The sequence below is a fragment of the Schistocerca gregaria genome, chromosome 1 (genome assembly GCF_023897955.1).
Source record: "Schistocerca gregaria isolate iqSchGreg1 chromosome 1, iqSchGreg1.2, whole genome shotgun sequence".
Classification (NCBI taxonomy): Eukaryota; Metazoa; Arthropoda; class Insecta; order Orthoptera; family Acrididae; genus Schistocerca; species Schistocerca gregaria.
In genome coordinates, this window is record NC_064920.1 from 377449963 (window position 1) to 377468506 (window position 18544).

The 18544-nt window shown below is 39.3% G+C and overlaps 1 protein-coding gene across 1 annotated transcript in view; it reads left to right on the top strand.

The window, feature by feature from the left end:
- Positions 1 to 18544, top strand: part of LOC126347864 (uncharacterized) — a 124185-nt gene that overhangs the window by 82079 nt on the left and 23562 nt on the right. The window contains exon 5 of the mRNA XM_050002308.1: positions 8706 to 8880. Coding sequence (XP_049858265.1) covers positions 8706 to 8880 — 175 coding nt within the window. The remainder of the gene's footprint in view (positions 1 to 8705; positions 8881 to 18544) is intronic.

The window sequence follows — 18544 nt, forward strand, 5'->3', positions numbered from 1 at the left end:
AATGTGTGTGTTTACATTTGTCTGAAATACAGTTTGTTCTCTGTGCATTACAAGATGCAAACACATGTTGTATTAGGTAGGCTTTCATTTCTTGGATGTTGTAAGAAGTCACAACACTCATACGCTGTATGGCCAGCTGATCTCAAATGACTGACCCATAAGTGTCAATTTTTGTGTTGAAATCAGAATTGTAAAATGTCCTATGCTGAATCATTAGTGGGTATATAATAATTAAAAATGCACCCTATAAAGAAGTTTTCACACAAGCATTGCAGTAAACAAATCCTACTGTCAAAAACATTTGAAATGCCACTATTTTGAGGAAGGCAGCATATCTTATGTAAAATTGCTTAAAATATTGAATGCAGGATAGCAAAATTTTGATGTGAGTTAGGTTGAATGTGTAACACAGCAATCCCATACACACCCCAGTAAGCGTGATCAGAACTCATCAAGGTCATCCAACTCAGGTTTCAATCCAAATGCTCATTTAAGGACAAAGCCCAAACAACACATCACCACTGGCACAAATTTGACTCCAGTCTTCATGTACTCCATTTACCAACCAACCTCACTACAACAGCAGGAAGCAGTATTGAGGCTGCCCAGAGTGTTTTGCTAAATATGCATGCACTCAGGGCCTGTACAGTGAAACATGTTATGTACAGTGCTGTAAGTACGGATATGTGGCAGAAGACTGTAAAAGAGGCACTGTGTTACACCAACAACACCCCAGTAATATAAGCACATTACAGCCACAGTTGAACCTTTTCCTGCAAAAGTTCTCTCTCCCACTAAAAATCAACAACCACATAATAAAATTTCTATTCTGTTCCAGTTCCCCAGTTTCTACTATAGATGAGGAAATCTATATTGGGTCTCTGTCTCTACAGGTGACATCACAAAATTTACAACCCCACTGCATACTTTTGCATGCTAAATGCACAGTGATGGCACTGTACAAAAGAGTCATCCATCCAACTTAGTTCTTAGTTATGCAGTCACAATGGACAAAAAACACTTTTGGAATGGACACTATTTCATTTGTGGATTTAAATATAGCAGTCAACAGCAACACTGTAGTGGCAGTTGAACCATGATCTTCACTCACTATGCACCAATTTTCAGACCTACTTTCACCAGGCTGAGGGTGTAAGAACTATTATATATCTCACATTTAGCTAAAGTCTTCTGCAGCATCTCATTACTTTAGAGGCAGACCAGTACCAGCAGCATTTTGAGATGACATCAAGTACAAATTAAATCATTTTGTAAAAGAAAACATTCACACACCTGTCACATCCAATCAATGGGTAACACTATTGGTAGTGTTATGAAAACCAAATAGTTCCTAACATGTTTGTGCTAACTTAAGACCAACTATAAATGCACAATCACAGATTGTCATCTATCCTATATGAAGGCCATATGAGGTGATGTCAAGACTATCAGGTAGACAGTACTTCTGCAAAATGGATCTCTCTTAAGCTTAATTACAGTTGCCACCAGACAAACAGTCCCATCAATTCATGGTCATCAAAACTCCATTTGGATTTTATACATACAGTAGGGTATTTTTCAGAATTGGTAGTGCACAAGTTAATTCCAAACATTGTGAAACAGTCAATCATCTCAATAATATATTAGTAAGAGGTGCTACAAAGGAGCAACATATAGTGTACCTACACCTTCTTTTCTAGACACTACAACAAAATGGCTTAAAATGGAACCTATGAAAGTGCAAATTCTTTCAAGAACAGGTGGAGTATTTAGGTCACATATTTATTTTTAAGGGATTTCAGTTGACTCAGCAACTTGTGCAATCATAGGAAAAATGAAAGTGTCTACAAACTTAAAAAAGCCATTAGTTATTCCTCAGAAAAAGAATTGATTATGCAAAATATAATCAAATACCATCCAGCTCACCAGACTCCTTAACAACTATGCAACGAAGGTGCAAAATATGAATGGTCACAGCACTGTCAGGGGGCTTTTCACAAATTTAAACATAATATAGAATCAAATGTCTTGCGTTGGACACTGACATGTCTCAGCATGGCATCAGGTCTGGAACATTCATTGTTTTGTGCCTATGATGTGTTGGAGCAAAATACAGTTGGCATTCTTGCACATGCCTGTATTTAATGTGTAACTGCTGGGAGCTTCATTGTTGTATGTCTGTTAGTTATTGTTTAGTGCTGTATTGAATAGAAAGTTGTGTGACAAAGTTTGCAAATTTTGAGATTGGAGACTTAGAGCAGCAATGTAACTGCATTAAATAGAGCATGAAACTCAAGAAGACCTCTCAAGATACACACCAAATGATGCAGAAAGCCTATGGTGATGAGTGCTTAATACATACTCAATGTTACACCTAGTTCACATTTGGATTGAAGTTAGAGATGGCTCTCATTCAGGATGCCCTTTGACACCTACCGATGATGCTCACATCAGGAACATCACAGGAATTATGCATGCCAATCAAAGTCAGACTGTCAGAGACATTGCAGAAGAATGTAACATTTCAGTTGGATCACATCATGAAATCCTGACACAGCATCTAGGAATGCATCATGTTGCCATCAAGTTCGTCCCATGGCCTACAAGTCAAGACCAGAAAGACCTTCATCTCACAATCTAAGAAGAGATTTTAGATCACACAAATGAGAACAATATGTTTCTTAAAATAATCTTAATTGGTGGTGAGATGTGGATCTATGGTCATGGTGTTGAGACTAAGGTTCTGTCTTCACAATGAGTCAAGAAATATTCTCCAAGACCAAAAAAAGTTCGTCAGGTCAGGTCACATCTCAAAGCCATGCTGATAGTTTTCTTTGACTTTGAAGGAGTAGTTCTTCATGAATTCAGGCAACAGGAACAAGCTGTTAACTGATGGTACTATAGGGACATATTGTGATGACTGTGATAAAATGTGAAAAGGAAATGGTTTGAAATGTGGAGAGACAATTAATGTCTCTTGCATCATGATAATGCACCTGCACATTCATCCATTTTGATGCATGACTATTGCACAAGAAATGAAATCACTGTGCTGCCTCATCTTCTGTACTCTCCAGACCTGGCCCCTGCAGATCTTTTTTTCCAGTATTGAAAACCTCATTGATAGGACAAAGATTTGCAATGACAGATGAGATAAAAGGAAATTCACAGGTGGTGCTTCATGCAATCCAGCAAGAGGCATACCAAGACTGCTTCCGAAAGCGGAAACAGCAGTGGGAGTGGTGTATCAATTGTGGAGGAGAGTATTTCAAAGGAGACCATGCACAATAAGTAAAAGGTAAGCACAGAAAAATTCCAGAATGAGATTTTCACTCTGCAGCAGAGTGTGTGCTGATATGAAACTTCCTCGGGAGCACGGGGCATGATTCGTGCTTGGGTAGTTCAGATGGTAGTGCACTGCCCGTGAAGAGGCAAAGTCCCAAGTTGAAGTCTTGGTCTGGCACACAGTTTTAATCTGCCAGGAAGATTCATAGAAAAATTTTGTGGACAAAGTTCCGGAACTTTTTGAACAGATCTCGTACACTGTTCGGTCACATTAATGTGACCACCTTTCAAAAGCCTGAATAATCACCTTTCACAGTATGGACCATTGCAAGATGTGCAGTAAGAGATCAGCGAGGTTCTAGAAAGTACTAAGAGGGATATGGAGCAGTGCTGACTCCAATGCTGTGGCCAGCTGTGCAAGGTTTATCAGTTGAGGGCCCACAGTGTGAACAGCGCAATTGATATGGTCTAACAGATTCTTGATAGGGTATAAATCTGGGGAGTTTAGCGACCAGAGTGGTATGGTAAATTCACCCTGGTATTCTCCAAACCACACTACAAGGTGTTTGACACATGCATTGTCTTGCTGGTAGATGCCATCATGCTGAGAAAAAGTGAACTGCATGTAGGGGTAACATTTGTTGGTCCTTTGTGCCTTCCATATTGATGTGATCACCCAGGGAATGCCATGAAAACATTTCCCAGATCATAAATTATGCAGAATGTTTGCTTTCAGACATTTCACACTGTACACATCAACAGCCATCTGTCCGATGGAGCAGAAAACATGATTCATCCTAGAAAGCCACCTGTTGCCTCTCAGTGAACAACCAGTTGCAGTACTGACAAGCAAAATCCAGCCTTCACCTCCGATGAACAGCAGTCAGCATGGCAGTGTAAACAAAATGCTTGCTGCAGAGGCCCATAAGAAACAACGTTTTCTGAATGGTCAATGAGGAGACACTGTTGGTAGCCCCTTGATTTATGTGGGTAATCAGTTGCTCAACAGTTGCCCCATCACACCTCCCCAGCTGTTATTCACCACTGTCATCTGTGGCACAGCTGTCTCAGCATTGGTTTTGGGTAGCACCATTTAGCCATGGATGATATGCTTTAGCAAGGTAGCAAATGAACAGTTAACAAATTTAATGATTTTGGAAATGCTTACACCCTTGACTCAAAAGCTAATAAAATCATGTCCTTTTGGACATCAGATGAACTGCTCCATTCCCACATTATGACAATGTCTGCACTGTTTTCCACAGCTCCTGACACACTTTATGAAGACCCCACTGATGGTACTGCCACCTGCTGTCTATGAGTGGTTATTGCACCTTGATGTCAACATAGGTTGTGGACACATTAATGTGTGTGGGCCATGTATATGAATCGAAAAGACTCACTTCATGCCTGATAAATTACTCACAAATTGAGAAAGAAGCACTGGCTATCATTTTTGGCATTCAGAAGTTCCATAACATTCTTTATGGTCAAAATTTCATGTCATAATGTACCACAAACCACTAATTTCCTTGTTTGGTCCTAAGAACTGTGTTAAAAGGAGAAGGGGGGGGGGGGAGGGGAGAAGAAAAAGAATGATACAATGACTACAACACTGTGTGCTATTCATCAGCAACTACAATTATTCAATTCACTATTGACCAACACCACAACATCCCAATGCTGATGTCCTATCCAAACAATCTATGTGAACAGATCCCACATTTGGCTTTCGGGAAACACTGTGCTTCTGAATAAATGATACCTTAAAAAATTGTCTACAAGAGTTCCCTGACTCTTCATCCACTGTTGTGGAGGATATAGCTGAAGACCTTATCCTCAAACAAATCATCAAATAAATTCACCAATGTTGGCCACAAAGTCTCCCACCCAACCTCCTTGCAGAACTCCATACATATTTTTCCCTGAGAAACAGGATCTAGATATTACAACAAAAACTGGTACTGGCATCAGACAATGATGCCTGCCAGGTACCCATCAGCATGTCATAAACCTCCTGCATGCTAGCCTGGGAGATGAGACTTATAAAGGCACTTACAAAGTAACATGCCTACTGTGACACAGGACAGTGAAAGGGCAGCCCCCTGCTGCAAGACCTGCATGTCTATTTAGTCAGTACCCCGCACGTTTCCATGCCTGCTCAACACTGCAGTGCCTGGGGGAGTACATCCACATGGTCTTACTAGCCCCTTCCTCAGAGAGATTTGACTCAACAATGTAGACTCAATTTCCAAGTTTCTTTGTGTAGTTCAAACATCAAATAACACAGCAAGGTGAAAAAAGTGCTTTGCAGAAAATACTGGCCACTGAAGGTGCCCTAGAAACAATCACGTCAGACAATGGCCCTCAATTTTCATCCAGTATACTTTAGAATTTCTGCTCTCAGTACTGAATAATACATCTGACAATGACACCATTCTATCCATTCTCCAATGGTGTAGAGAAGCAGTTTGTCTGCACATTTGAGATGCAGATGTGGAGATTCTGTAAAAAAAGGCCAACATCCTGATCCATTTCCTGGCATGTTATGGGACTACACCAATATAGGGGCACATCCTAGTATAACTGCAGGATAGCCACTGAGTCTGGACCCTCTGGGACATACAGCATGCAAACGACAGCCCAGCTGTTGCCTATTTACTGGGCACAGACAACTGGACTCAAACCTATATGAGAGTTCCAGGATAGATACTAGGAATCATTACAGCCACCCAGTGGTGACATATGTTCACTTTGGATGCCAATAGAGCCATCCATGTATGGCTTGCCAACCAGCTGTGCCCCCCACTTGGCAGCTTTATGTTCAAGACAACCACCATCTCTTCCAGATTATGCTTAATGCCTGGCAGATCTATATCGCTAGGTTAAGTGCTGTAGGAGCTGGTCCCCTATGGAATGGGATTATTTTCCACTCCCAGCACCACTGACTTCAAGTACTGACTTAGAGACTGGAACACCACCTCAGCACCACACTCTCACTGGAAGCAGAGGATACAGCAATACGAGGTGTTAAGATGGACAGTGAATATTTAGCTGTCATGCTCATTAACACCTAATTGCTACTGGTATAGCAATCACAACAGCAACAGGGGCACTTCTGACCTTACTTTCCAATTTAAGTAGGGGGTACGCTATGTTAATGAGTCAAAACATTATGACCACCTGCTTAATAGCTTGTCTGTCCATTTTGGAATGAAATACATCACTGGTTCTGCATGTCAAGGATGTGAGAGTATGTTGGTGGGTTTGTTGAGGTATGTGGCATTAGATGTCTACACACAGGTCATGTAATTCTCATAAATAGCAGGCCCCTGGTTTGTGTACACAGTGATGACACCATATAGCAACCCGTTAGGGGTCCATAAGATTTACATCAGGCAAATTTGGTCACTACATCATCAACACGAGTTCACTATAATGCTCCTCAAACCATTGTTGCATCATTCTGGCTCCAAGACATGGACAATTATACTGCTGAAGTATGACATCGCCATGAGGGTGGATATCAAGCATGAAAGGATGCAAGTGGTTCACAGCTGTCAGCAGGTCTTCAGTTACTACCACAGGTCCCATGCAAGCATAGGAGAATGTCTCCCATGGCATAATATTGCTCCCAATAACCTGCACCATGGCACACTGCACATTTCAAGCTGCTATTCACTTGAACGATGTCATTTGTGAAGACGACCATCAATCTAGTGTAGCGAAAACATGATTCACTGGAAGAGTCGACACATTTCCATTGATAAACATTCAAATCCCAATGGTCCCATGGCCACTGCAGTCATAATTGATGATTTTGTTGGGTCAACATGTGAAGATGTAGGGGTGGTATGCTGCACAGATCCGTGTTCAACAATGTAAAATAAACTATGTGCTCTGAAACACTTGTGTATGCACCAGCATCGTGCTCTTTTGGGAGAGATGCCACAGATCACCATCTATCCTAATTTATAGAGCAGACTAGGCTCTGAACCGAACATTCTGTGAAGAGTCAGGGACATCTCCACCATTTAGTGCATAGTGGTCCATTTGCAGTCCACATTTTCGTTAGGGCAATTCCTCATCAATATCTGCTCTGCTTGCCTACTTTTGCTACCATGTTAAGTACCTGCAGTGCCACCAGGTGGCATCAAATGTTGCTGCAGCCAGTGGTCACAATATTTTGGCTTGTCAACGTCTATTTATATCACCTAACTATGAGCTTAATACCTTGCAATATCTGGTATCAATGACACCAACAGCAGCTGGTAAGGTGTATTAACTGGCCATCACATGGGCCTGGCTGCTGACGTCAAGCAGGAGATAAAGTCCAGCTGCCGGGCAGCTGCAAGACACTTTGAATCATGTGGTGAAGCCTACACTTCACCATACTTCATGACCTAGTTGTTTACTTTATTTCAGCTAGATTACATTTTTTTATTGCTGGTCTATTGATTATTGATATATTTGCTTGACAATGCACTGTCTGGATTCTTTTCTAGGTGTCTTATGTAATTTAAGATAACTTTATATGAACTGAAATTGGAAGCTGTCAAATGGTGATAGTGTATTCATATTTTCTGTGCAATTAAGAGTGTGCTGCATCATAGCAGGTGCAATAATATTTATCTTACCTATAATATTTTGGATAGTCGAAATCTGAACATTAGGTTAAATGGAAGACATTTGAGTTGAGTTTGCATGAAATTTGTGAAAATCTTAAATTACCTCATTAGATGTTATGAATGATGAAGAAAGAGTGATCCCTTCGCACATAAAAAATACAGGAGCATAAAATCTCAAAGAAGATTATTAAAATCAAATATGAAAAGAGAACAACCAAGTAAGGAGAAGAATAGGAATATAAAATAATGTAACAAATTTTTATTTTTTAAATGTAGTTTTATCAAAATACCAAAGAGGGAATGAATGTGAGAAAAATGACAAAGCCACAAAGAAACTGATGATACCTCACTGTCACAAGTACAATAGGCATGAAACTGAAAAGAATTATATCATGACAATACACTCATTTTCCAGAGTTTTACACCAAATAAACAAATTTGCTACCAATCTGCTCTTCGTCTTAATCAATATCCTTCGTACAACAAGGGAGATCAAATCCACCAGATACCATCTTAGTATTTAAGTTGCTTATTTTTAACGCAAAATCTAAAAGCAGACATAATTGAATAATAGATGAAAAATAATTATTTGATTTAGAAATAATTAATTCTGTATACTTTAATACACGTATACTGTAAAAAATTGTTATTTTAAGGTATTAGTAAATAGATTGTTTCATGATTTTGCCGTGTCTATTATGTAATATATGTAACTTACGATTATGCCTAATGTTTGTTGAAATTTAGGAGTGCTATTTTTTTAATGAAGGGTATTGATTTCATTGTAAACAGACATCCTGATTTTAATCCAGATGAAGAATATGGAAAAGAAATGGTTGCTTATCTGCCATTCTTTCATGCTTTTGGTCTTCACATAATGATTGGATGCTTTGATGAAGGTGTTGCCATGATAATCATGACACAATTTGACATAGACACGTTTCTGCAACTTATACAGGATTACAAGGTATTCTAAATTTCTCAAATACGTTTCCTCTTTGAAATAGTTCCATTTTTATGTCCCAATAGTGTACTAGATATTCATATGAGGAGTAAAGTCACACCTCTAACATATGTGCACAAGCTATATACAGTGCCCCAGGAGGAATGGTCAGTATTTAGGGATATGACAGGAACACTCAGTTGAAGCAAAAACTTCAATTAAACATTGGGTTATAAGATTTGAGCACTTGTTTGTCTCTGACACTGTAAAAAAATCTCTTCTACTGCAAGCTCTATTCTTTCCGTATTTACAGAGGAGCTAGTATGGACCAAAACAAGGGGAAAAAACCATGGGCTCTAAAATATATATTTTCAGAGAACTTGCTCAGTGGAAGAGATATGTTTTAGAGTAGCAAAGATGAACAATTGACTATAGCTCTTAAGGTACACACTTTAGAGCCCACATTTACTCAACATTTTTTATTGTTTTGGTCCATACTACCTCCTCCCAAAATTTAGAAAGCAAAGAGATCACAGTAGAAGAGATTTGTTTCTTACAATTGAAGATGAAGAAGTATTCCTAGCTCTTAAGTTATGCATTATAGAGTCTACGATTACTAGATTTTTTTGCTTTGAATGATTGTTCCTGCCATATCTCTGAATAGTGACCATTACTCTTGTGTCATTCTATATATTTGCACTATATTCAATATATCATATACATTAATGTACATAAAATGATATTTTAAGATTTTTTACGGCCAGAGTGGCCAAGCGGTTCTAGGCGCTACAGTCTGGAACCGCGCGACCGCGACGGTCGCAGGTTTGAATCCTGCCTCGGGGATGGATGTGTGTGATGTCCTTAGGTTAGTTAGGTTTAAGTAGTTCTAAGTGCTAGGGGACTAATGACCTTAGAAGTTAAGTCCTAACAGTGCTCAGAGCCATTTGAACCATTTTTAAAGATTTTTACAAATATTATCACATTCTACCAAAAATACTTGTATAAAAAGGTTAGTCAGACTGCATTTAGAATTGAAAGAGGAGTTATACAAGGAGATCCCATTATGTGAAAACTGTTTCCAGTTATCCTAGAGGATGCATTCAGGTCTTTAAACTAGGAAAATAGAAAAAAATCACTGCTACTTGTACATATCTAAACCAATTTTGTTTTGTTGACGAAATTGCTCTGTTTGCTTAAACTGGAATAAAACTTCAGCATTTAATGTAAGAATTTAATAGAGCACGTCTGGTATCAGATTTGAAAATCAAACTCAATAAGATGAAAATTATTTGTAAACAACATATTCAGAATAAAATAATATACATGAAGTCACAGAGACAGTGTATGAGATTCTATATGGTGTTTAGGCCAAATGAAGAAAACAATGGATGAATAGAAAAAGCAACAGAACAGTAAAAATGGTCTAGTAGTAAGGTAAAGAGGATTTTCAAATATAGCTTTGAATATGTCTGAAACGGAGTGTTCTCAATCAGAGTGTATGCTGTGTGTATTGACTTGTGACAGTCAGGCATGGTTGGTTGGCTGATTTCGGAGAGGGGACCAAACAGCTAGGTCCTTGGTCCCATCGGATTAAGGACAGATGGGGAAGAAAGTTGGCTGTGCCCTTTCAAAGGCACTATTCTGCCATTTGCCTGAAGCCATTTAGGGAAATCGTAGAAAACCTCAATCAGGATGGGCAGACAAGAGTTTGAACCATCATCCTCCCAAATGCAAGTCCTGTGTGTTAACCACTGTGCCACCTCACTCATTAGCTGGCATGGATATTTAATGTTGAGAGTTGCTGAGCCAGCAGTTGGGAGATGCTTGTTGGGAATTACTGTGAGAGACAGGTGGGCAAACAAATAGCAGATGTAATTAATCATACAATGAAAATTTGACAGATATATGTGGGACATGGTAGGTGGACTGAAGAAGATGTTTGCTGAATTCTAAGTGGCAAGAAGACTGAGATGATAGTTAATGGAAGGTTCATGAAGGGTTTATATAAATGCATGTAACTTAAGACCATAACAAACAATGGAAACTCCAGGATGGAATAGCAACAAAATTACGAAAAGGATAGATTGAGACTCACCAGCCCAGGTAGTTGTGTGTGCTAAACTGCTGCTACTCGGATGAAGAGGTGTGCTTACTCCAGATTAAATCTACCCATCAGATTAACAACAGAGGTCGGTGTTCCGGGCAGCCTGGATGTGGTTTTTAGGTGGTTTCCCGCATCTCATTAGGTCAATACAGGGCTGTTTCCCAAGTCCCTCCTTAGTTACACAACTTCATAAACATTTATAAAACTTTCACCTACTTTCATGTGAATAACACAACAACTGAAAGTTGTTATGCATAGATTCTGTCCTGGGTGGTAGCAGGGTGATAATAGTAAGAATCATGCCAACTCCATTAATAACCATGCTGACCCAATACTGATGTTGGACATAATCACAAGAAAAAGAAGAAGATGGATCACTGCTGACTATGTAGAGAAGGTGTTGAGTTGCAGACAGGCACAATGAAAAGACTGCTAGACATTCAAGCTTTTACTCATTCTTCAGAAACAGAAAACATACACATCCACAAAAGCATGAATGACACTCACATGATCACTGTCTTCAGCTGCTTAGGATTAATTGTGAGTGCATCTGACATGAGTCCAATTGGGGTGGGTGGTGGGGGTAAGGAGTCACTGGCTGGGGTGGGAGGGATAGCTACATAGCAATAGGGGAAGATGTTGTGTTGCCTGTGAGATCATGGAGGGATGTGGTGGGGACAAGACAGGGCTAGTGCAATATTGAGAGGTTGTGCTTGGAGGAGGGGGGGGGGGGGGGGGGGGCAGGAGGCAATGGGACAGCAGAGACATAGAGAAGAGGAGCAGTTAGTAGGCACACTAATGGAATAGAGGGCATGTGAAGTGCTGGAGTCAGTAGGCAGTGGACAGGGACTATCGAAGATTGAGGCCCTGGGGTTTATGGAAACAAAGGATATGTTGTAAGGAGAGTTTTCACTTGTACAATTCGAAAAAAGCTGATGTTGATAGGAAGGATCCAGATAGCACAAGCTGTGTAGTTATCACCGAAGTGAAGTGTAGCATGCTGGATAACGTGTTCAGCAACTGGGTGGCACAGCTGTCTCTTAGCTGCAGTTTGTTGGGGGCCATTCATATGGACAGATAGCTTGTTAGTTGTCATAGTAAAGTGGAAAGCAGCACAATGGTTGCAACTTAGTTTGTAGACTGCATGGCTGCTTTCAGAGATAGCCTTGTCTTTGATGGGATACAAGAAGCCTATAACAGGAGTGGAGCAGGTGATAGTGGAAGGATTATGGGACAGGTCTTGCATCTAGGTCTACTGCAGGGATATGAGCTGTGAGGCAATGGGTTGGGAGCAGGGGTGCAGTGGGGTTGGACAAGGATCTTGAGCAGGTTTTGTGGGTGGTGAAATAACACTGTGGCTGGGGTTGAGAGGATAGTTCATCCAATATTTCTCGCGTTAGGGCATGATGAGAGGTGACTGAAACTGGCAGAGAATGTGTTTCATTTTATCCAGTCCTGAATGGTACTTCGACATGAGAGGTGTGCTCATTCTTGGCCAGACAGTGGGTGACTGTGGGAGGTGGTAGGTGACTGGAGAGACATTACATATGAAATCTGTTTCTGAACAAGGATGGGAAGCTAATTTTGGTCTGTGAAGGCTTCAATGGGACCATTTGCTTACTAAGAGAGGGACTGCTCATCACTACAGATGCAATGACCATGAGCAGCTAGGCTGTATGGAAGAGACTTCTTGATATGGATTGGGTAGCAGCCTTCAAAGCTGAAATATTGTTGGTGATTGATAGGTTTGATGCAGACAAAGACACTGATGTGGCCATTCTTGAAGTGGAGGTGGCTTGTTGGATTGAGGTGAAGTGAACAGGGGAGAAGGTATTGAGGTTCAGGAGGAATGTGGATAGGGTGTTATCATGCTGGGTTCAGATAACTATGATATCATCAGTGAATGTGAACCAGATGAGGGGTTTGGGATTCTGCGTGATTAGGAAGGATTCTTTCAGATGGCTGCTGAATATGTTGGCATAGGATCAAGTCATGTAGATGCCCAGTGCTGTACCATGGATTTGTTTGTAGACAATGCCTTCAGAGTATAAATAATTGTGGGTGAGGATATAGGAAGAAAGTTGTGGATTTGGAGTCAGTTTGGTGTTGGGCAAGGAAGTGTTCAGTAGTGGAAATACCATGGGCATTGGAGATGTTATTGTAGAGGGAGGTTGCATTGACAGTGATGAGCAGAGTGCCATGTGATAAAGGTACAGGAACTATGGAGAGCTGCTAGAGGAAATTATTGGTGTCATTTTTGAAGGGGGATAGGTTACAGGTAAGTGTTGACTGGCCACAACAGGGCATTCTGGTCGGTTGTGTTTATGTACTTTAGCAAGCATGTAGATGGTAGGAATGAAGGGAGTGGCGAGGGTGAGGAGGGAGGGAGGGAGGGAGGGAGGGAGGGAGGGAGGGAGGGAGGGAGAGAGAGAGAGAGAGAGAGAGAGAGAGAGAGAGAGAGAGAGAGAGAGAGACTCAGAGGACAGGTTCTGGGATGGACCTTAGGATTTGAGGAGGTATTAGAGATCATGCTAGATTTCTAAAATGGGGTCACTGTGGCAGGTTTTATAGATGGACAAATCTGTCAGCTGACATAGTTCCTCAACCAAGTGATCCCTGAGGCTCAAAAAATGTATTGGTGCCACATTTGTTGGCAGGTATGATTATAAGATCAAGATCAGTTTTTAGGTGGTGGAATGCAATTCTTTCTGCAGATGTGAAGTTAGTTTCCATGTTGAGAGGTTAAGCAATTCTGGAATGTTAACAGGGATGGTTGAGGGGCACTGGGGGATGATTAGGTTTGGGTGAAGGAGTGAAATGTGTCAGGTAAGATTCAACATTGGCTTTGGATTGAGTTTGATTGTTAGGTTAGCAGCAAAAAAGTGTTTCCATCATAGGGAATGGAAGAAGTAGAGAAGTTCTTTAACAAGTCCAGCTTTATTGAATTTAAGAGTGGAGTAAAAAATACAGCTCTTACAAAGGACTGATTCCTCTGTGGTGCTGAGGCTTTTGGAGGAAAGGCTGATGGTAGTGTTTTGGGTTTGTTTGGATTCTGGATGGTGTTGGGAGTGAGTTTCTGACAGCATAGTAGATGTAGCAGGCCTGCAAGGCAGGGTTTGTCAGCTATGAGGGGCTGCAGGGGAGGTTTGATGGAAGCACTTATAGAGGTGGCAGGCAGTGGTAGTACAAGTTGAAAGTAGGAGATGAACAGGTTGGAGAGTTTTCTGAAGTGAAATTGTATATGCTGCTCTAGTGTGTGTTTGTGTGTGTGTGTTGTTCTATTTCTGAATTGAATGACTTTTTTGTCCAAAAGCTTAAATGTGTTGTCAGTCTTTTCACTGCATCTGTCTGGAACTCATCACCTCCTCAATGTGGTGAATAGCAATCTGTCATTTTCATAATATTGTTATTATCCCATCTTAGACTTTCCATTGATTGATTTTGCCTAATAGCTTTCCTTCCATGCCCCAGCCCAGTGCTGTTCTTCATTGTTACTATTCTCTAACACATTACTTTACTCAGTGACTGTCCTTTTCTTTTTCTTCTTTGTTGTGTTTTATTGTCACCTTCCAAAATGTACATGTTCTGATTTCTGAAACACGCAGTATCAATGGTCTTTCCCTGCACAACACACTGCTACATGACAGTGTGAATTGTTGGTGCAGCATATCGTGTCCCACATTCTTCCCGCCAATATAATTATTCCTATAATCTATTTAAAATTACTTGATAGTTGATGTCTGTCACTTGACACTGCAGTGTTGCCACATTAGCTGCCGCTTGGTCAAAAGTGACATGCAAGCACAGTGTATCACTTCAGAAATGCTGAAATGCTGTTCATGTAATGCGAAGTGATGTTGAAAGATACTGCCATCAGGTTTGGTGGGAATGCAAGATGCTCTATCCACAGCTGATATTAAATGTTCAATGACTGAATGCATTTTGTAGCCCTGAATGTACTCATGTACTAATCTAACCACAATCTCTTGATGTGCAATGTATCTGAGAATATGGCAATTAGTAAACTGCAGGAGAACTATTAATTATGTTCACTTTGCTCATGGAAAATTAATGCTGACCTGTACGAGCAAACTTAAGAGAGAAAAAATTCAGTTTCAGCATGAAAAGTTAACTGTAACATCTCACTTTTTCTATGTGAGTTGATACGATACCAGTCAATGAGCAGCACTTGTTAGAACTCATTTACAGGTTATAGGTGATAGAGGCAGATTCCAAATGAAAAAACAATGATAGGAAAAAAATTAAAAGCAAATAGAAATCCAATAAGATGAGTAAAATCATGGACAAAATATTAAAGCTAAAAAATTACATTGAAACCAGTTAAATGAAAATAATAATAATCAGTCATTTTGATAAAGATTTAAAAATAAAAAAAAGTATTAACATCCAATGGGATTTGATCCCATGACCTTTTGTTTTTTGATCTGTAACACTATACTATGGATAACCTTCAGGTTAGATATAATAATTTAATGGAATAGATAAAAAATCTACTCACCAAGTGGCAACTAACACACACATAGAAGATGGTTGTAATTGGCAAACTTTTGGAGCCAGGGGCTCCTTCTTCCAGCAGAAGGGTTGAAGTAGAAGGAAGAGAGGTGATCAAAAAAGACTGGAGAGGTCTAGGAAAAGGGGTAGATTTCAGGAAAGTCACACAGAGCCACAGTTCAGGGGAGACTCACTGCACTGGATGAGAAGTAAAGACTGATTGTTGGGGACTGCATCAGACAAGATTTGAAAACCTGAGAACTTAAAGGTGGAAGACCAGGGTTTATATGACTTGGGACAACCGGGAGATCCAGGAAATACCTGGAAATTTTTTCATCCAGGAGAAAACCGGGAAAAACCCGGGAATTTTTTAGAATTCTGAGAATTTTTCATTGTTTTAGTTTTCAGTTAAATTTTTGTAATTTTGACTAGTAAGAAAAGATACGCTACCAAAGGATATTACTATATCCCCATACTTCAGAATAATACTTCAACAATAAAACATAATTGAGACAAAAAAACAAAAATAACTTAAAAAGAAAAGATACGCTACCAAAGGATATTACTATATCCCCATACTTCAGAATAATACTTCAACAATAAAACATAATTGAGACAAAAAAACAAAAATAACTTAAATTGCAAAGGAAATGCACCATATACAACAATGACACAGTGCTCATGCAAGTGTCTGTCAACAGCAAAATATGTCAGAGGCCTTAGGAACACTAAGATATGCTTCATAACAACAAATTGCCTCCGATGAGCGTGAAGTCACAACTGTTTACATTAGATTCATTTTAGCAGTAATGAGTCGCATTTGAGTAGTAGATTCTCCCACTTCTGGTTACAGGAATGTGGCTGTTGGTTGTGCAAGCAGTCGCAGCAAGCAGCTGGATGCTACTGGAAAATGGGGGTGTCAAATTCGTATTCTTGTGGGAAATAAACTTGTTTCACAAAGCACCTAGCATCCAGCGCACGTTGGTCTATCAATTATTCATATGATTTTTGTACATTTTTGAACACATTTTAAGTTGATTTCTGAATGAAGCATAAGTTGATTTTTGAATGCCTGCATAGTGTACACGATGTCTCTATCAGGAGAATCCTCATCGCATCTAGAAGTAAACTTTCCGCAGACGAAAGGGGATGGGGCCATACAAGATGAGTGGAGTAAAGCCGAACTGATGAACGCCAATTGGTGTCTGATTATGTGGTTGATTGGGTTTGAAAATGTTCAGCATTGTTATAATTACTAGCAAAATCCATAGATTCAGACTACCAGAGTGGAGGTAAATGGTTAACAGGAATAACAGGTGAGAAAGATTATGCATTATCTTATCAGTGTATCCAAGAAGATGACATTTTGACAGAAAATTTTTGGCCAAATTGCTACACTAGTAAGGACCAGTTGTACAGTCCCTGGTTAGCAGCTATTACCTACCAGTTTCTTTTGTGTTTCATGTACATTATGGTATTAGTGTGTAACTGTGACCTCTTGTATAGTGCACCATTTCCCTCACCATTTCATCCAAAGTATTTAGTTGTATTGTTTGTGTTGTGTGTGATTAAGCTTAGAGTGAATTCATCCATGGTTGCTTCATCCACCTCTCCTTGTATTACAAGTGCACATCAGTGTTTTGTTGTCATGATAACATTGAATGTGACCAGTCTGGTTATAACTGTGAACTGATATATTTGTCTAAGTTATGTAGATTGCACAGGTGTGTTCACAAGTTGTAGACTGCTTAGTGCCTTTTGACATGTTGTGTATGATAAATGGTGTCCACACCTCAAACTGTGAGCACACACTGTGTGTCACCCACAGCAACTTATATGCATATGCTGAAATGTATTATGTTAAATGATATGGACACCTTCAAGTTAGTATTTAGTTTTGCTTTGGTATGCACACCAGATCCAGGTGCACATGAATAGTAGTGCCCACAAGGACAGAAGAAGTGTTTTTTTCTGGGACAGCTTAAGTTAGTAAGCTATCCTACTATATACATTATACTATACTATATGTACTGTAGTTGTGTCCGCTTCCAATAAAGAAACCATTAGAACATTTCTGTGTTCCATTATTTCATTCTCTAAACCCAGCCCTACATGTGCCAGAGAACACCACAAATTGGGCTCAGGTCTAGCAAGATATTGAGGAACATATTTTTCATGAAATAATTGTATCACATAGTTCCGTAGATCCTATCTAGAAGCAAAACCTTCATGCATATGGACTAGGTGAATGTATACATTAACAGAAGACATTGAAAACATAGAATCTTAATCTGTATACTGTATTAACTATTACTGTGCTGCTTAGTGCTGTTCATGATTATCTCAGTTAAATTTAATCAAGTAAACTAGAAAGTAAGCTGCTACTTACAAAAATTTGCTGCCTCCTATATTATTTATTTTATTTGATCCAAGAATAATTTTAGTACATTGTTTATACATATGATATATGAAAAGGGTAAAAATAATTAATCTATGATTACAGTAGTCATTGGGACTGCAAGGTCAACACAATCAAAGTGTACAATGATATAAACTGACACACTACATTGCTTCTACATATGACAGCTGTAGTTATTATGTAAGACTACATAATCAGTACAAAGTAACTTATAGTGAAGTGACACAAAACATTATTAACAACATTTATTAAATGAGGTTTACTTATTATAATATTCCAGAAATTCAGAGACAGATTGCAAGCAGTGGTCAAGCAAGAACTATTTGAAATTTACCTGAAACATATTTAATGTTGCTATGCATTTTTCAGTAAGAGGGCATTTGATTATACAACATAACTCCAGTATGATACCTGTCTTCTTTTTCATAAGTTTATACTTACTGTGTTAATGTGTAATTTCAGCTCCTGTCTATTTTCATATGCATTTGTATCATAGTTATATTTGAAAATGTCTGATTTTCTTTTTCTGTATTTTAACCTTTTTTTTAAATTGTGGAATCCCATCCAAAAATTATTCTGTACTTCAGCAATGACTGTACACTACCATGGTACATTGTAAAAAAAATAGTATTTCATATATGTACAAAACAAGG